Source organism: Rhopalosiphum padi, chromosome 4 (genome assembly GCF_020882245.1).
Source record: "Rhopalosiphum padi isolate XX-2018 chromosome 4, ASM2088224v1, whole genome shotgun sequence".
Lineage (NCBI taxonomy): Eukaryota > Metazoa > Arthropoda > Insecta > Hemiptera > Aphididae > Rhopalosiphum > Rhopalosiphum padi.
The window spans coordinates 20,521,877-20,542,710 of NC_083600.1; the positions used below are offsets into that span (position 1 = coordinate 20,521,877).

At 24.7% G+C, this 20,834-nt stretch overlaps 4 protein-coding genes across 6 annotated transcripts; 3 read left to right on the plus strand and 1 right to left on the minus strand.

Annotated features, from left to right (window-relative positions):
• Nucleotides 1-883: 883 nt before the first annotated feature.
• On the plus strand, nucleotides 884-9,186 carry LOC132928398 (sorbitol dehydrogenase-like). Of its 3 annotated transcripts, none has more exons than XM_060993031.1 (8): nucleotides 884-902; nucleotides 7,269-7,348; nucleotides 7,428-7,461; nucleotides 7,522-7,686; nucleotides 7,757-7,916; nucleotides 8,149-8,515; nucleotides 8,669-8,793; nucleotides 8,868-9,186. In XM_060993031.1, exons 2-8 carry the CDS (start codon nucleotides 7,274-7,276, stop codon nucleotides 9,019-9,021), a joined length of 1,080 nt encoding a protein of 359 aa, XP_060849014.1. In that variant the 5' UTR covers nucleotides 884-902; nucleotides 7,269-7,273; the 3' UTR covers nucleotides 9,022-9,186. The 3 variants fall into 3 exon arrangements, with proteins under 3 accessions (XP_060849014.1, XP_060849013.1, XP_060849015.1); XM_060993030.1 differs by lacking the exon at nucleotides 884-902 and adding an exon at nucleotides 1,423-1,675; XM_060993032.1 differs by lacking the exon at nucleotides 884-902 and adding an exon at nucleotides 1,423-1,671.
• Nucleotides 9,187-9,973: 787 nt separating this feature from the next.
• LOC132928399 (protein prenyltransferase alpha subunit repeat-containing protein 1) lies at nucleotides 9,974-14,021 on the minus strand. Its single transcript, XM_060993033.1, has 4 exons — nucleotides 13,761-14,021; nucleotides 13,519-13,676; nucleotides 13,200-13,409; nucleotides 9,974-11,186 (listed from the first exon to the last, which is right to left on the minus strand). Exons 1-4 carry the CDS (start codon nucleotides 13,838-13,840, stop codon nucleotides 10,570-10,572), a joined length of 1,065 nt encoding a protein of 354 aa, XP_060849016.1. The 5' UTR covers nucleotides 13,841-14,021; the 3' UTR covers nucleotides 9,974-10,569.
• A 160-nt stretch (nucleotides 14,022-14,181) lies between these two features.
• Nucleotides 14,182-16,241, plus strand: LOC132928400 (tubulin-specific chaperone A). The gene is made up of 3 exons (XM_060993035.1): nucleotides 14,182-14,318; nucleotides 14,607-14,747; nucleotides 16,042-16,241. The coding sequence occupies exons 2-3, from the start codon at nucleotides 14,618-14,620 to the stop codon at nucleotides 16,239-16,241; spliced, it is 330 nt and encodes a 109-aa protein (XP_060849018.1). The 5' UTR covers nucleotides 14,182-14,318; nucleotides 14,607-14,617.
• A 101-nt stretch (nucleotides 16,242-16,342) lies between these two features.
• LOC132928397 (programmed cell death protein 7) lies at nucleotides 16,343-18,065 on the plus strand. The gene is made up of 6 exons (XM_060993029.1): nucleotides 16,343-16,768; nucleotides 16,840-16,983; nucleotides 17,051-17,275; nucleotides 17,334-17,502; nucleotides 17,578-17,791; nucleotides 17,856-18,065. Exons 1-6 carry the CDS (start codon nucleotides 16,343-16,345, stop codon nucleotides 17,989-17,991), a joined length of 1,314 nt encoding a protein of 437 aa, XP_060849012.1. The 3' UTR covers nucleotides 17,992-18,065.
• The last annotated feature ends 2,769 nt before the right edge of the window (nucleotides 18,066-20,834 follow it).

The window sequence follows — 20,834 nt, forward strand, 5'->3', positions numbered from 1 at the left end:
CAGCATTAAAAGCTAAGTATAGAGGTATATAGGATATAGGTAGGTACTCATTATACTCACTATATACGTATACCTATAAAATACACTTGCGAGTGCGACTTGCCTCACTACTTACTATATTATTGATTAGTTTTTATTTATTTATTTTGTAGAATTAATTGATCAATTCCAGTAATATGCATAAACCTATGTATACGGCTATACTTAGGTTCAGTTGGGTTAACTTACCTGGTGATTTCACCAAGTTATTTATTGGGTATTCGAAAAAAAAAGCTCTGTACCAACTAAATAGGTACATAATTCGTTATTTTATTATGATTTACATACCTACCTTTTTAAATATAATCATTATATTTATCTAGGTAGTAGGTACACTTCTTTAACATATCTAAAAGTTTAGCTGCAATCGCATTTAACATTGTCGATAATTGTCATTTGTCCTTTGTACACACATAATTTAAAAAATGTTAAAGGGTAAAAATTTTAAATTATTAAAACAATATAACATAATGTATTTAAAATTTTTTCATTATACAATACAAATGTTAAATCCAGATTGCCGCTATATAGTTTTAGATATGTTAAATAAGTCTTACATAGATAAATCGATAAATGTAATGATTATTTTTAATTATGTAAATCGTAATAAAATAACGGATAATGTATTTAGTTGGTTCGGTGCTTTTTTTTCTAGATTAGTTTATTGTTTACCCCAGTACCTTCTTATTGTATCATTTTCATTTAATATATCTAATAAATTTATTCTAATAAATTTTTTTTTTCAAATGAAAACTAGGTTGGTACCTATCTTTTTTACTGTAAATTGATAATCAGTTAATATTTTTGAGTGTTTATGACAATAACGAATTGACGAGTATCTACCAAATTCAAAATTCGAACGAGTAAGTACCTAGTTTATAAGTATTATTAATCTTTATGTAGGTATCTTACGTAAGGATAATATAATCCGTAAGGCGTTAATAAATAGTTTTATATAACATAAAATAGATGTAATATTTATGTAGTCTTTTAAGTCTTAATTAGGTTTAATTTTTTTAACGGAGTTTTTATTATTACGCCTGTACACTTAAAACTTAAAAAGATTATGTACCAAACGTCTTTAATTTTCCATGCAATAACATGATAAAAACACACAATAGTTATGGTAAACGTTATCCTGGAATACCAAGACACCTAGTTATAATATAGGTAGTGATAAATAATAATGAATTTTTATTACTGTTTTAAAAGGGTACATTTGGGAACTTTGCTGATTAATGATTAACATTTAACATTTTTTTAAATAATATTAATGCAATATTGACAATTGTTATCAAGTACAAAGTGCGCAGGCCTGTATGTATGCTGTGTAGATTACGATATGCGCACACCAGTAGTTATTGTGGGTATACTTGTATTAGTTGTAATTGTTTACTAGTTTTCTAATTTACTCGTTCATCTAATCGGGATAACTGCCGATGGCGAACAATATATTAATGACCGAAAGCTGATATCCATTAATTATTAGTAATTAGTAATACCTATTTGATTTAATTCTAATTTCAACACCGTGTTCTTGGTGTTTCTTTTTTCTGTGACGTTGCGTATTCATTGGCGTTAAATCAAAATCATCAAACAATCGTTGTTTTAAGCCAGACTGTAGTTCTGTACGTAGGTACGTATTACGTTTTAACGTAATATAATATTTTAATTAGTGTTCAGACTCTGCGTTTTTATGGTGTGTGTTGAATAATCTAAGTAAAATATAAATTTATTTTGCAATTTAATGATATTAAATAAAAAGTTTGACATTGTAGGTATATTATGTTATATTTTACGATAAAAAGCGTAGGAATCTATGATATGTTTATAATCGACCAATCCAAGCATTTTTAACAATTATTTTTAATATTTTAGGATTTACTGTTATCAATTCAATGCATCATCATAATTAGGTATAAAAATACATATACCTAATATAGGTACATGTAACATTAAAAAAATAATAATAAACCTTAATTTATTTAATCATACATTTTATTCATAAATAATGATTATTATGAAATAAATAAAAAAAGTAGCTGAATATTTTGAACATTGTTAGTACAATAATACTTACCAAATAAAGCGTAATATATATATATCTATGTATTATATATACATATCTTTATTATTATAAAATATACATTTTTATTTCAAATAATTTGTATACCTATATACCTATGATCAATCACACTTTTTTTCAAGACAACCTAATCTTTATAAAAGTTATTTTTACATATTTATAACGTGTTAATTTTAGTTTTTATAATTATCTATTGTATTAGAGTTTTTTTTAACTTTTGATTTTTTTAGATGGTGAGGTTATTCTTAATACTATAAAAATAGTTACTATTGATAGTTTATACTAATCATCTACTTGAACTTTTTTTTTAAATTTTCTAAAAATTTAAAAATATTAGGATGCGATTTATGGAATAGTTTATAATCATTTAAATGAGTGTGAAAGGATTCATGATTATTAATGGTTTTAGTTAAATTTGTATTTTTTTAACAATTATTTTTTTATTGAGAAAACTTTATAAAATATTTAACAATAAGTGTAAGTGTCGGTAGTATTTAGTGGATTTAGTATATTTTTTTAATGAAGAGACCTATTCCAATAAAGGTATTTCGGCATGGGTGTGTTGGTTTTCAGTTAGTTAATAGGTACCGATACTATATACGTTTTAGACGTCTCTCGGAATCATTAGGAATATCACGAGTGGATTGCGGTGACTGCTTTGGAGACGAGCATTGAATCTTTTATAAAGATTATTGGTGACTTTGGAGACAAGAACCAAGAAGGATAGCGAGATCAGTATGAAGTGTGTGATTGGAGACATATAGACACATAGTATATGGAGCTATCGTGATTTGTTGAAAGCACTTGGAATGAAAATTTTAAATACCTACGATTTATTTTAAAGGGTTTGGCCGAACCCCAGAGTTAGATCTCATAGATCCAGATAGGTTGTAGGAGGGTTTTATAGATTAATATTTTATTGCGGAAATGTGAAAGTGTTTTGAGGTAAGGAGAAAACGAAGTTAAGGGAATCTATTATTATGATCTGTATTATAACTATTAAAATGTTAAAAAATAAAAATATATTTAATTCATTATAATTATTATCATGTAAAATTACTGGCAAATTAGGTAGACAAATTTTACGCAAATGGGTGGTCAGAAAAATCCCACGTTTTTATTTTGGCACAAATGAGTAATGAGTAATTACCATAAGGTTATATTATTATTATAACTGATATTTAGTGATATATATATCAGTGGTGGTCAAATGATTTTATCATGTAGGATGTATTCCCCTCACCCCATTTGACCACCACTGTTATATATATATGCATACGTTATGAAACGTTACCTATATACGCAATTCGCACTTTACCCAAATTATGTATATAAATAGATATAGCCATGTACAATATTTCAATACATAATAATATTTAGGTAATTATAATAAACTTAAGGGAGTAAAACAGAACAAACAATTAAAATCAAAACATATCCCAGTTTCCAAGGTTTCTGAAATCTATTAACAATCTGTATAATTGACTGATTTTTTTTAAAATGGTTTCATGCATTGGTTTTAACATTTAAAAGATTAGAATTTAGTATAATATTTTCTATATTATCCTATATCTGTACATAAAATAAATTGTATATAATAATGTCTTTAATCTAGAAGGTAAATATAATTAACTACACTTATTAACAGATAAATAAAAAAAAATGTTTAAAAAAACGTAATTATTACGTAAGCCCTTTAGTAAACGATCTGTATTAATTATCATATGTTGTCGTATTATGGATAAACGTATGTAAATACAAGTAAAATAAAACAATAAAAATACTAAATAAATCTAAAAAGATATACTAAAGGTGCCTATATATATATATATTAAATAAATAAGAAAGTGTTCTTAACATATGCATAAGCGCTAGGTATTTATATAACCGTCATTATACAATTTTTAATTGTATTTTATCATTTAAAAATATATGTATTGAGAAAAATGTAATTTAAAACTTAAATATTATCATACAAATATTGGAATAAATAAATAATTTAATCACACTAATCGCATGTATAGATCGAATAATAATTTAGATATTATAGTCAAATAGACTACAAATACTACAATAGTTGAATAGAATTATATATTTAAATAGTGTTTTTCCTATAGGTTATAACTTATAACAATAATACAAAAATAGATGAAAAACATATGAAATATTGCGTACGTAGTATCTACCTAAGTGGCTAAGTCTTGATTTTCTTATTCCAAATTACAAAAATTTTACCTTAACAAACTAATATAATTATAAAGCAAATTAATTATACCTGTACCATGTTGTATCAATGTCAGTACACCACCAGACTTACCTAGGCAGTATTTTTTAACATTTTTGTTTAAATAACTTTGAACTACGTGCAAATTTTACATTTTTTTCTGAGAACTAATCCATATTGTAGGGCACACGAGCTTTAATTTTTGAGTTAATTAACCTTTATAAAATATTAATTTAATATAATTATCTGTTGAATAGTCTTTTTACTATGAACATCTATTAGTAGGTATATAAAATATTACAATTTAAAAGTTCAAATATCGTAAAAAATCTAATGTTTAAGCACAGATAATGTTTTGATAACAGTTTATGCTAATCTTAAAACTATAGCAACAAAAGATTGTTTCCGCTGGATGTAAATTTGCATTGTTGTACGTGATTCAGATAGGAAAAACAAAAGTGCGCTGATATCTTTTTACATTGGTAATATAATCTTATTCGTGGTATCATTCATTATAGTGATTATTTTCTTTTTTTTTTTTTTGACGCACTACCTATTTCCTTATTGATTTTTTTTATTTTGTGTTATAATTTATTTCGTTTTAGTTGGATGTGTGAGTTATGGGGGTGATAATCCTTACATTACGTTAAGACTGAATGTTTGAGTATAATAATGACAATGTATCAATTTATGTATATTAGTATATTACCAATATAATATGGCGTAAAAAATTGAAAGTGAGATAGAAGCTTTGTCCTCCCTTAAAATGAAACCGATTAGTATAAATTTCATACATATTAATGTCTATGATAAATCTTACATAAGAAAATACTCATTTGGTTTTCAAAAGGTATGGAAACGTTGTCGTAAATTTTAATTATTTTATTTCAATCTTCGATAAAATCGGAATAAACAGTGCGGCTATAAGCACTTGTAAGATTGAAATTTAACATAAATAAATAATAAAGCGAATATAAGCTAAAAATCGACTTCATAAATACAAGTACCACTCGTTTACAAATTGAGATTTGAGACCACCTATACTCTGGAAGCTTTGTCACCTTTTCTATTTATGTTATAATCGTTATATATAAATGATGATCACGCCACTTCTAGATTAAAGATCGATTTATAATAGTCATCGAATACTATGGCGTACAAGTTTAAATTAAATGATGTTATAGCATCAGAAGGTTTTTAGGACCCACCCTCACATCTCTATAATGATTGCAGTCGATTTTTCCTTCTAATAATTAACTAACTATTAAATAATATAGGTACCTTTTTTAAATTATAAAATAAGTAGCGATTACTAGACAGTAGACACATTAATATAGAGACGAGCGCCACTGTATCATGTTGTTGTATAATATGTTTTACATAATTATAGGCTGTCAGGCTATTATATTAATTCTACCATGATATTTACAAAATCGAATACTAATATTCTAAATCCATAAAATAAGATTATCACAACGATCATAGCAACTAGCATTCTATATTGTTTCTAAACGCATATCAGCATATGCTTAGTATAAAATTCAAAACTGCTGTTTAAAAATCAAAATTTTATATCTAGGCTCTATTTTTTTTAAACAAGGGGAAATATATTTTGAAGACTATCTATAAAAATGTGTATTATAGCTTATAAAAATATGCGAAAATAAGAAATTTAAATTTTCATTTATTTTAAACACACTGTACACTGTACGTACTATATTTAAGTAGTTTATACATACATAGTGATTTAATTATTTAAATATCAAATACTAGTTAAACGAAATCCTATTTTATTTTTAGGGGCAGTTTTTTACTATATTATAATAATATAATTTCAGTTTTCTTCAGAATACCCAGCAAAAATAAATAGTAATAATCAGTGGCGTAATTGAGGTGTTATGCAATTTTTACGAAAATATTGTCTTTCAACACCAACAATTTTCAAGTTTTAAGGCTCGTGACACTTCCTCCATACACTGTATTTTATATTTTTTTATTACTGAGAGTATTAACTTCTCTCAATCAATTATTTGTTTATTTCTTATAATTTCTTATAACACTCAATAACTGCCACCTGTGAAAGATCATTTTCATATTTAAAAAGACTAAAACTTATCTGAGGACCACAATGGGTCAAGAACGATTAAGTAATCTTGCTACTTTACAAATTGAGAAAAAAAATAATCAATATGGAAGAAGTCATTGATGGATCAATAATAATTCCTCTGCGAATCCCAAAAATTAAATTTAAAAATAATATAAATTAATAATAACACCTGTTGAATATACTAATTTATTTACAGTTTTAATTCTTCTTCTTCTTATTTTTTTTTTTTGAAAAAATGTAAAAGAAAAATGAACCCCCCTTATGTTTAAGATCAGTGGTAGGAAGAGGTGTATGCAAATATAAATATTCATGGTCACATGAAAAAAATTGCAATACCAAAAATGTTAAGAAAATTATGCCACTAGTAATAATAAAATTAATAACCAATAAGTATTACATAACAAAAAGAAATGTCTACTGTGCCTAGTATAATAAAAATCAATAGATGATTTTTAATAAAAAGTAGGATCTTTCATAAAAATAATTAATTTTTTCTTTCATAAAAATAATTAATTTTTTGTAAGAAATTGTAACAATAGTTGTTCTGTGAAAATTAATGGAGTTTAAATCATTTAATTTATCTGAACTAACCTGAACGATAACCTACAAAGTACAAAGTACAGATAATCACTATCTTAGGAGTACATGATTCTAAACAAAATCTTAATCGTTTTAACCTTGATTTATCATATAAACATAAGTATACCCAACAGCGCTGTTACATTTCTTAAACAAAAGTTGAATTAATTAGTCGTTACGGATTGGTTTTTAATTTGTTCAAAAACTATCTTTTATTTTAAAATTTATTTTAGTTAACATGGCTAATGCAAGTATAAACAACGAGAAGGATAATTTGACATCAGTACTCTATGGCGTTAGAGATTTACGACTTGTTAGTATAATAAATTATTAATTCTATTATATACAAATTTTTGTATAATTGATTGATTTTAATTTTTTTTTTCTGTTAGGAACAACGGCCAATACCAAAACCTGAACATAATGGTAACAATTTAATCTAAAATAATTTGCTATTAAATATTTAATTGTTAATTCATTTTGTAGAAGTATTATTGAAGATTCACCGTGTTGGAATATGTGGTTCAGATGTTCACTATTTAGTTCATGGAGCTATAGGTCACTATATTGTTAAAGAACCAATGGTTATTGGCCATGAAGCCAGTGGAGTTGTAGAGAAGCTTGGAGAAGGTGTTAAAAATCTCAAAGTCGGTTAGTATTAATTAATAAATAAATAGTAAGATTTTATAACATTTATGTATGTGGCATGTCTTCATTATAGGCGATAGAGTGGCAATTGAACCAGGTGTATCATGTCGTATGTGCCAGTTTTGCAAGATTGGTTCATACAATTTATGTCCTGAAATGAAATTTTGTGCTACACCACCTGTAGATGGAAATTTGACTCGTTATTATGTCCATGCTGCTGATTTTTGTTATAAGTAAGATTTTCTCATTTAAATAATAAATAAATTATTAAACATTTAACACATTCTATCAATTATTGTTATTGTTATACATAATATTGGTTTGGTTAATACTTAATTGTACACTTGTACTTATAATTAATTCCTAATGGTTATGTTGTAAAATAGCTTATTACAATATTGATTTATAATTAAAATTTATCAATTATTTTTTTATTCTTATAAATTATAAATCTTTGTTTTTTAGATTACCCGACCATATATCTTTAGAAGAAGGTGCTCTATTAGAACCACTTTCTGTTGGAGTTCATGCTTGTAAAAGAGGAGGTGTTAAAGTTGGTTCTACAGTATTAATTTTAGGAGCTGGACCAATTGGTTTAGTTACATTAGTCACCGCAAAAGCTATGGGAGCTACAAAAATTTATATAACAGATCTGACAGAATTTCGATTAAATGTAGCTAAAGAAATGGGTGCTTACAAAGCAATAAGAATAAATAGAGGAGATTCAGACGAGCAAGCAATAGAAAATGTAAGAAATGAAATTGATGGCGAACTTCCAGATGTTACTATCGACTGTAGTGGTTTTCAACAAACAATTAAAATGGGAATGGAGGTATACATTAAAATATAATATTATTTATTTGCTTTAAGCTGAGTATAACAATAATAAAATCTCTGTAAATATAAACATCATGTATTAAGCGGCATACATTTATAAAATTTATTAATATGTTATACATTTAATAAACAAATTATTATATTTTAGTTAACAAAATCTGGAGGAGTATTAACAATTGTTGGTATGGGAGCATCAAGCAATGTTCAATTGCCATTATTCAATGCATTATCTCGAGAAGTAGACATCAGAGGAGTTTTTCGCTATGCTAATGAGTAAATTATCAATAGACAAATTAATAAAATAGTTCAATTTTTATTGTTTATTAATGACTCTAATTTTTTTTTAGTTACCAAGATGCATTGGCTTTAATAGCCACAGGACAAATAAACATGAAGCCATTAATCACTCATAATTTTAAAATCGAAGAATCATTGGAAGCTTTTAAAACAGCTGAAACTGGTGTTGGTAATGCAATTAAAGTTATGATACACTGTAATTAGGATATTTTTGATATACTAGTAACTGTTGAATATTAAATCTTTATTGCTCTGTAGTTAGAATACATATTAAAAAATATTTATATATTTTTAAATGTTTAATTTGATTGAGGTTGAGTATACTGTTTAATTTATGATGCAATTATATTCTATTTTATTAATTCACAATATTTTTTTACTATTAATGGATTTGTTTTCTATAAAATTTTTAAATGTCTATAATGTAAACTATGCAAAATAACTTGAAAATATTTAACACATTGCAGTGTAAATTATTGAACAATATTATTTGATAAGTGGGTACTTTATAAACATGATCAATAACACTCATAAATAAAGATGTTAGTATAAAAACTATGTTAATAACATGAATCTGACCTGTCCACTTACAATTTAATCTTTCAATTTTAAAATGTTAAGTATTTACAACATATTATTATCATTAAATATGTTATATAACTAAACAAAATATAAATTGTATTTTTTATTGGATTCAAAAAATTGATACATTATCCGTATCTATCAATATCAAACCTGTAACAAATGAATTTCGTAATATTTTGTTTTCCATGCGTATTGGTCAATCGGGTGATTATCAAAGGTTAAATTGTTCACAATTGGACATCAAGGTGAAAATAAATTTATTTTAAACTTAATACTGCATCATTAGATTGATAGATATGTAGAAAATAGAACAAGACTATAAAAATACCTATGTTGTATGTAATAAAATGCTCACCAATATATTTTACTTTAAAACTTAAAATAAATAATGGGGCAAGCACTAGTTGCCTAATGATGCTACTGGTTCTGTTGCTAGTTTCTGATTAAGTGACCACCTGGAAATTTTAGCAGCACACATACACCATGTCCTGATGTCCTACCAAATCATAATTGTTGAGATAAAAATAGTAACTAGCTAAAATCTCTACTATCATAAAATAAATAAATAATATTTAATTTCAGCTCCATACATTTTAATTTGTACAACATTTTTCCAATACAATGTTTAATTTTTGTATGGAAATTTAAGAATCAACATTTAATAATTACAAGTTGTGCTGCACAACTATCTTAAAATTTATTTTAGTGATTAATTTACATTATAATCATTAAAAGCTTTAAGAATAATTGCAATTTATGGAAATATTATTAAATTTTTAATTTATGATATATTTAAGAATACGAGGTTTTTCTAGTTTTACAACTTAATTTATTTTCAACATAATGTTAAATATATAGTATCATAAATAAAGATATTATTACAATTTAACTAGTTACAGGTAAATAAGCAATATCAAGAATGATGGTTTTTAATCTGTACAACTAACTCATTGGCACCAGAAATAAAACAAAAATAAATAATTATTACAACAATTAAAAATAAATATTAACATAACTAAATAAATAATTACAAACTATAAAATTAGCTTTAAAATTAAAATCTCACTCATTATTTGTCACATTTTCTTCATTTTTGATTTTTACATTTTAACAAGTATCTAATGAAATTATTTTATCAACACAATAGATTTATGATAGTTATTAAAATTAAAGTAATTTTATAGGAATGCATAATGCTGTTTGAAGCCACAAAACGTGTTTTTTAACATATAACTCATTATTTTTTAATAATTTAGTAGAAACTCTCCTTTCATTATTCATTAATGCTTCTTTAATACAATCAATATTATAAATATTTACTAATAAATAACATAAAAATCTTCGGTGATTCCATAGAGATTCATGACTTTGATACATCACAATCAGATCTTCATTAAAATATAATTCATCTAAAGCAACACCAATAGCTTCATCAAAATAATCTTCTGATGGCTTCATAAGTTTATGTCTTTCATCAGAGTTAAAAAACCGCATAAGTGATTTGGATGTACAACATTCCAAATGCTGTAAGCACCTTTTATCGCCAACTAAACATTTAAGTAATCGTTGTCTGTATTGCATACAACTATGGTCGGATACATGTTCACTGCACCAAATTTTAGTTTTTTCCCATTGATGAGAAATTAAAGAAAAGTTTTCTTGTTCAAGGGATTTTTGAATAAACCAAAAACAATGATTCCATGCATTGTAATTACTTGGATAGCCAGCAGCAGCTGTTAATCCTATTGTTAACTCATTGAGTATAATATGATTAGAGCTGAAATCTATAAATATAAATAAAAAAAATTAATAAATATTTTTTCCAAGATAAAATACTATTTGTATAGTTATGATTTAATTTTAAATTTGGTTACGCATTCTAAGGTTCTATTATCTAGTTTTAAGATGTACATGTTATTGACAATATGAAGGACTAGGTAAGATTAGATAGTCAATATACATTATTTGTTACCAAATTGACTACATATTAATAAAAAAAAAAAAAGGATATAATCATAGTCACCTATCGGCTATCACATTGACTTAGTATTTATGTATTATAAATAATCTAATGCAAATTAAACAATATAATAAATAAGGATAAAACTTTATTGCAGTTCAACATATTTTTCAACACTATGATTGCTATGAAAGTTATAAATGTGTTTTATTTTTATATATAATAATTTAAATTAAACAGTTTTTAGTGAAATTTTCAAGTATTTTCATTTTGTAAACATATTATTAGAAATCTATTTTAAATTCTGAGCAGTGTAAAATGCATTAGTTTCAAGATGAGTTTTTTATGTCATCTTTCATCCTGGGGCTGTGAATTTTATTAAAATTTAATACAATATAATTATTATAAATTAATCCATGAAATACGTATTTTTACATTCTAAAATAATAAAATATGTACCAACAATTCAAAATATTCACAAAAAAAGACACCAACTACCAATTAATAATATACATAAATTAATTTGTTTAAGTAAAGCTCTCAACAAAAAAAAAAGTTTGAAATGTTTGGCATATACAACAGAATTTAGTTATACTTAGATATACCTAAGTATGTATTTTACTATATTTATATATCCTAGGAATAGAACAAAGGTTTTCTTTAATAGATCTATCAGATAATTTTTTCCTTTATGATTATTTTTCACAATTCAATAAATAATAGATAATTGTAAATTACATTTTGAATAAATAAAATATTTTTGATACTGCTAAAGACTTTTTAGATTTATTATAAAATACCTATTCTTAAGTTAGGTTTGATGTACTTATAAGAATACAAATGTATATTTATACATAGTGCCTAGTTAATATAAGAAAAAAAATGGATAAATATTTTTATTTGGTATGTATTTAGGTATTGAGATTGTAATGAAATAACAACAAACTTGTAGGTAATAAAAATTAAGTATTAAAATATATAATAATAAAACACCACATTTGGTAATTACTATATAAGACAGCAAAATGTACTTCCTAATCTTTTCTTAAAGGTACACTATATACATGTAACAAACATCCAAATTAGTCTTTTTGGAATTTCTTGCCTTTAGATGTAAGTTTATGTTCAAACTTGTAAATAACTAGATATCCTGTCATCAAATACAGCAATCAGTACTTTTTATGGTTATAATAATCCCATTGATAGTATCTTAAATGTAACGTTTAATGAACTAAAATGTATTGATTTTTTAAGTTTTGTATCCTTCAAGTGAATGTTTTTTCTTAACTTATAGTTTACATTTAATCAGCATTTATAAATATTATAATATAACAGTATTTTTTAATTTTAATTGTAATTGATTGTACCTAATTAGCCTATAATTTTCAATATGCTTTTTATGGTTATAAAAATTATTTTACATTATGTTTTGTATTTATATTATGTTATATTTTAAAAATTATATTATATACTGTGATTTAGTTCTACATAGATATTTACACTAATAAATAAATATTTAAATTTGATGATAGACAATTTTTTAATTTTTGATTGTCATTTATCATTTGACAAATGAACAATATTCATTGTAATTTGTAATTTAATATTGTATAGTAAATGTTTATTTATTGACTATATGTATATTATGATACTAATACTCAAATTTGATTAAAACAAAATTTAACTTTTTACATAACATAATATTGTACATTATTAAATTTAATATTTGTACTTTTATTAGTTATATTTTACTGTAATTGAATATCAACAGAAAGAGTTTAAAGAAATATATTTATATCCAATAAATAATAGGTATCTATGTACTGAGTTGATTTACCTTTTAAAACGTTAAAAAATATCCATCTTCTGTAAGTGAATATTTCAGCACATTTTGGCTTAAATGTCAAAATAACAGCTGAAAATTGTAATTCATCATCTGGTTTCAGGTATCCATCAAGAATTAACTCTCGTCTCATATTCCAAAAAGTCAAGACTTCTGGATTTAATAAGAGAGCAGATGTAAGCAATGGTATTGTTTCATTGGATACTAAATAAAATATAATAGGTACATACATTTAAAAATCACATACAAATTTGAAATTATCAACATTAAGCAATAAGTTTATTTATTAATTTTTGAGTAACAAAAGGGCTACCTTGTCTTTTTAATCGTTTTCTTACTGAAATAAGTCTTTGGTAGACATATTCATATACATGGCGTACACACCACGACTCTAGACCTAAACAATGGTCTACATATATCACTGGAGATTTATTTTGACTTTCTGGTTGGATGACTAGATCAAATTCTTTCCTAAAATATTATTATTGTTAGTGAAACTATGACGATTTTTCAAAACGTTCCTACAGCACAAATATTGAATTGGTTTATACTCACAGCTTAGAATCACTATTTACTATATTTTGAATTTCAGTAATGATGCGCTTAGCTGCAGGGAAATTATCATCTGCATCCATAATTTAAAATAATATGTTGAGTTATAATCGCAATAATAATGAATGTAATAATGTAGGTTTATGAATAATAAATCTGAAATATGCAGTTGAATGTAAAGGGTAATGATTAATAACACTACAACAATAGCGAAATAACGTCGAGGACAGAATAAAAGACCCAAAAGATATTTAGATTTTGAGACGTCAATTTATTATTTAATATTTATTGCAATATGCACGTCTATTTTTTATACGCCTTTTTGATATCAATTTAATAAATCACTTTTGACGTTTAGTTTGTTAACAGTTAACACTGGGCACAGGCGGCTATGATAAAAAAAAAAGTGAAAATAATAAAATGTCAAACAAATACTAAAATACTTTTAACTTTAGTACTTGATAATAATCATGGTTAACGCGTTCAACGATACTATATTACTGTGTATCGCTACACATCGCTGCCCCTGCAGCAGCAGCTAGAATATTCGTTTTGTAGTTTGTACGGGATTTAATTCATAAATTACGTTAAGTTTTAAGGTTATAATTGTTGTTATAAAATATTCGAAAGTCAGTGATTTCTGTAATAATTTAACTACTATTGCATTCTGTTTATAGTCAATTTTATACGATAATTAATTTCTATTTTGGAGTTAATTATAAGTCACGATTATCATTTTCTTGTACAGTAGACGCTCGATTGTATAGTTTTTTGCGTTGCTTAAACAATAAGTAACATTGTACACTTCAAAGGTGTAACTACTCTCGCGTATATTTTATATCTTTACAGAAAGGATAGTAATGGCTGATCCTCGTATTAAGACTCTAAAGATCAAAACTGGAGTAGTGAAAAGATTAACAAAAGAGAAACTTATGTATATACAAGAAACTGAACAACAACAGGAAAAGGTTCAGAAATTGAAAGAGGCTGGTAAGTTCAATGTCTATATTATTAACTTACTAACCTAGTATAACTCATTATTTTTATTTTTCAGTCTATAATCAAGTTTAAAATTACAGTAAGAATAACATTTAATTATTTTCCTGAGTATTGTTGTGCATTCTTAATTTAACATTATTTCTGACTTAATTTGATAAATGGTATTAATTTAAGAAATTTTGTTTTAACAATGGAAAACCAAAGGTAGATCTTAAATATTTGGGGTTACATTTCAACAATTAATTGGTTATTAAGTACCTATTAATTTAATTTATCTATTTTCCCATTAATATTGATATAATTAAAAGGATGTTTAAATTTATATCTGGAATATTGTTTATTCAAATACACATAATAATATGACTCGTATTAGATAATATCAAATCTAAAGAAATGAGATGTTAAATTTTATAGATTATTAACTGTTTGATCCATTACAATAATTTTGACTAAAATAATTTAAATAAATATTTTTCTTTTTTTAAATTCTGATATTTTTGATTCAATAATTCATTTAAAATATTTCTCAACCTTTATTTTAAAAATTATTGTTTCTACTCATTTTTTTTTAACTTTTTAAATAAAGATGTTTTTGTGTGATATGTTTTACTAAAACCATTAGTTATATTATAGAACTTTTGCATATGATTAGAATGTTATTTTTATTTTGATTGTAGACTGTATAGAAACAGATTATTTTATATATTTTTGGCTTGAAAAATATTTAGCTTATTTTGCATATTATTTTTGAATACATTTTGTTAGTGATTAGACCAGTTGTGCGCAACCTTTTTTGATCCACAACCCCCCCCCCCCTCTTACCAACATTATGTAAGTGTGTAATATATATATTTTTTCATTTGGTGTAAAATTATTGGCGACACCAGGTGCAGTGGTACGCAACCACTGGATTAGACAATATAAAAAAATTATAATTGAAGATTTCTCTAGTGGGGATTTTTTGTCAGAAAGAAATTGTATTTTAAAAAATTCAAATTTACATTCATATACCTAACTACATGTATTACTTTTAAAGAATTGGTTTAAGGTTAATTGTTTTTGTTTATTCAATTTATTGTTCTTGATTTTTTTTCTAAATAACTATATAACAAACAAATCTCCCATTGCCTTTAATGTCAAGGTTTGAGTTACCAATAATCAACTATAGTGGTTAGGTTTTACAAATCAAGTCAGGAGCAAAAAAATTATCATAGTGATGTACTTTTTTTATGTAACATCTATTGGTTTTTCTAACTAAATGTTTATGTATATAACTTCTTTACAGGAATTGATGAAAGTACATTTAAAAAGCAAGAAGAAGTATTAAGAGAGTCACAGATGATGATACCGGATACTCAAAGAAGATTAAAAGCCGCTTTTGAAGATTTGAAAAGTGTTGTAGCTGATTGTGAAGAGCTTAAAGAAGAACCCGATTATATAAACGCTCAAAAGTTTTTAGCTGAGGCTGAAAAAGAAATTAATTAATTAATTTCTATAATTTAACTTTTTTTATACATATAAAACACTAACATTTTTTTTTCTTTAACTAAAACTATTATTCAAACTTTTTTTTCTAATATCTTGTAATGTCTGGTCAAAGTAATCAGAGTAATATGTATTCTGAGGCAAATACTAATAATTTTTGGTTAACACGTCCTCCGCCTCCTTTTATGCCATCAAGGCCCATTCAACCCATGTATAATATTCATAATATACCTTTTATTCACCCACCTCTATCACCATGTAATAAACCAGCACAAAACTATTTTATGCCTTATGGTGTTGATATTAGTAATCAATACTATCAAGAACAATATGTACCATCTAATCAAAATATAAGCAATTCATTTTCATCTCTTCCTGATAATATTGATGAAGAATATATTCTCCAATATTTGTGTCCTATACCAAAAACTTTAAAAGATGAAACTACTATTTGGATTGAAAAGTGGTTAGCCACCAAAGAAAAAGATTTTACTATAAAGAATGTGAAATCAACAAATGTAATTGAGGTAAATTCCAAAAATATATATCATATTTGTTTGATATTTACTAATTAATTATTTCCATTTATGTTTTTTAGATTAACCAAATCAGTAATATTGTAAAAGAATGTAAACAATTATTAGAAAATATGAATAATAATAAAAAAAATATGGAACAGAATGTATTAACTATGACAGAAGCTGAATGGAAAAAAGCTTGTTCCAATTTAATCTTAGATAAAGTGATTAATTTATAAATAACGGTAATTAATGAAACTAAAATTAATTATCATGTACTTTCTTTTGCAGAAACAAATAGATACTATGATAACAACATTACATTTTGATGCTGAATCATTATCTGAATTAAAATTTCGATTAGCAAAAAGAAAGAAAAAAAGGGATCGATTAAAGAGACTTAAAGCTAATCTGAAACTAATTAAATCCCAAAAAAAAGATGAAATCCTAGAAATAAACAGAAAGATTGATGCTTGGCAAAATGCCTTAAAAGAAAATATACTAAAAGAAGAAAGAGTAATTAATTTTAATACTTGGTTTATTTATTATTTGTAATTAATAAATTTTATTCTAGGTTAACAAAACTAAAACTGAAGCCAACATCGTTTTGAAAGGGGTTCGGGGAAAAATTGAAGATGCTAAAAATCAGTTATCATTGTTAGATAATTTGGAAAAATTGAGAAAATGTAGACTTCAAAACTGTGTTAACAAAAGAAGAAATCCACTTTTAGAAAATGCCTTAAGTATATTATAAAATGAATAATTAAAATTATATACATTATTTATGTTTAATTATATGTAATATGTATTTGTTATAGATAAATTAAAGATACTTTGGCAGCAAAAATTAGCAGACTACAATAAAGAAGAAGAAGGATTAAAAAATATGCTTATTGAAGCCGAAGCAAAAAAAAAAAATAAACGAGAAATTGAAATTCAAGAAAAATTAGCAGAATGGGATCATATTCTTTTTGGACCAAGTTTTAGATCTCATGAAATGGGCGTTGATAATTATACATTCCTTGAAATACGGTATTATTAATATTTTTTACTATTTAGCATTAAATATTCAAATAATTTACTTTATTCACTTTAGGAGAGGCTGGGATAAATATGTTGTTGATGAAAAGGAAGTGTCAGCATCTAGCAGTATTCCTTTGGGTTGGATTTTACCATTAGAACCTTGTAATAATGATTGGGCTAAATATTCCAATAATGTTAATGTATTGTAATACTAATTTAAAATTTTAATAAATAATGCACACTTAAAAATGAAAATAAAAATATAATTATCTTTAATGCTTTATATTGTGTATGTTTTTTTTAAATATTTTATAATTTTAAATTATAGCCTAGATTATTGTATACGGGGTTATTTGTAAAAAATGCCTTGTTTTTCCTTAAATAATTGTATTAAACTACTGATTTTTGAAATATGTAAGTGTACCTTTATACATTTTTATATTGTAAAATTATCACTTATTTTTTTTATTATTAAAAAGTAATTTATTAGTTATAAAATGTTGGCAAATGAAAATTGAAATTAATAAAAATGATATTATTTGATCTTCTATTTGGTAATATCTAGCAGCCAGTGTTTCAGAATAGAACATTACAACATTATTTTTGTTCATGAACAATGGCTTAATGAAACAAAACTAAATACTTTAATATGCTCTAAGGTCTCTTATAAGCAATATATTGTTATAAACCATTTCTCATCAAATTTTTCCTTGAAAAAAGTTAGAAGTTATTCTATAATCAATGATGAAATATTCCTGTACATACTCCTTTAAAATTATATATGCTTATATTGACCCTAGTTCATTTTCGGTATTTTTAATTAAATTCCGTAAATTAATATCTTTGATAACCTTTTAATAAAACATTTCATCAAGTATTAAAGAATAAATCAACCATTTTATAATTTTTTTTTTTTATCAAATAAATAAAATTTTATGCATATAATATAGTACTTAGTAATATCAATATGAATATAAAAATTAAATTAAAAAATGTTTTAATTGCATTCTATACTATAATTTTTGGCATTTAAAATGCATTTTTTAAGGTTTTATGGTGCATTAAATTGTGAATCAGAATCATAACCATTCATTGAACATTTGTGTATTTTACGCACATTAAAAAAATCTTTATCAAATGAATGAATAGAACTATGAGTAATAACAGGTACCACTGTCCACCCTGCTAGCAATGAGAGACAACAAATTCATTACTCGTTTATACACGTATAAATATTATTAAGAGGACGTAGAGCCCGCATGTGTTGTCTCTGTCCTACAAGCATGAGACATAGTAAATTTTCTAAATCTTATCTTTATCTATAAAAGATAAGATTATTATCCAGGGCCCTTTTATTGATATTGTTATTTTCTAATAAGTTATGATCATTTTAAAATGTACAGTTTCAAAATGAATAAAATTGAAATTGTCAATGAAACAGTGATATACGGGTTGATTCTTTTATTATGGACCACTCATTATTTCAAAAAGTATTCATGTTTTCAAAATCATTTTTTTACATAGTTTCAAGTTGATAAAAAAATCAAAATTTTTTTACTTTTTTGAATGATAACAGTTTTTATTTTATATTCCAAAGCAAAATAATTTTTTGAGTATTTTGACACATAAAAATCGAATTTAGGGCGAGTAGTTTATGAGTTATACGTATTTAAAGTTTAGACGAGCGGAGTAGGGGACAAACATTTTGCGAAGTAACCCCATACCACTCCACTCTGGGCATCAACACTTTAAATACTCATAACTCATAAACTACCCGCCCTAAATTTGATTTTTATGTATCAAAATACTTTTTGAAATAATGAGTGGTTCTGAACCACTGATTCATGATAAAAGAATCACCCTGTATATTTCATGGGTGTAGTGTAAAAAAAAAATTCAAACATTTATAATAATATTATTTGTAATTGATATTTACTTTACATATAAATTTTCTTATTGTTATTTAAATTATATTCTTGTTATACTTTGTTAAATGGTATTCAAATTTTTCTGTTTTAATGTTATATTTTAAAAGATTTTGAAGCGCCATGATTATAATAATACAATAATAATATTTATAGAAAAAGAAAGTGATTACAATTTAATGTATATTAGTAAAACAAAACTCAAATCTAAAATGCTTAAAATAATGAAAATATATAATATAGCTTTAGATTTTTATCTACAATATTTTTTACAAATATGTAAATGCTATAGAATTAAGTCTTAAAAATTACAAACTAAAGATAGATTTATTCAATTAATCCAACATTAAAAACTGATAATTATCGATTGCCTCAAAAATGCCTAATTTGGCACGCCACTATTATTTAATTATACTTTACATAATTAGGATAAATTAATTTTATTATTTCTTCCTTGTCTTTCCCATAATTCATACTTCCATTCTCGATTGATACTGAAAATAAAGTTAAATGTTAAAAAAAAGTATATTATAATTTATAAATTTCAGGTTTCATGAACAATCCTAATACGTTTATTGAATCCATAGTGAGCAAATAAATATGACTTAATAGCTCTTGATTGGCCCATTAAATAAAACAATATTTTATGTAACCTGGCATAAGTGTGCCAGGTTTTTCAATAAAAATTGTACTATTATATTATACATAATTTTAGTATTTTAAAAAGTAGTGAAATTTCACTGCCAAACAAGTTGAAATAAAATTAATATAAATCATCAGAGGTATTACTGCTATAAGTGACACAAGTTCTCTATTAAAAGTATAAAGTTAAAAATAAAGAATTCATCATTTTAAATTTTCGTTGTCTTAATATAAACTAACCGGCATTGATGTCCACATTTATTTGATGTGCATGATTCACAGGGCCAAAAGCACCCTATACATTTTACATCATTGCAATCACAAATTCCATCATTGGGATTTGAAATTCTTAATCTTTCAATAGCTTCTTTAGTTCTAAAATTTAAATAATAGCATACAATGCATAATTTTTACAGATCAATAAATAAAAAAAAAATTAAAGATACCTACTTATCCATTTAGATTGTTTATATAAAGCTAATTTT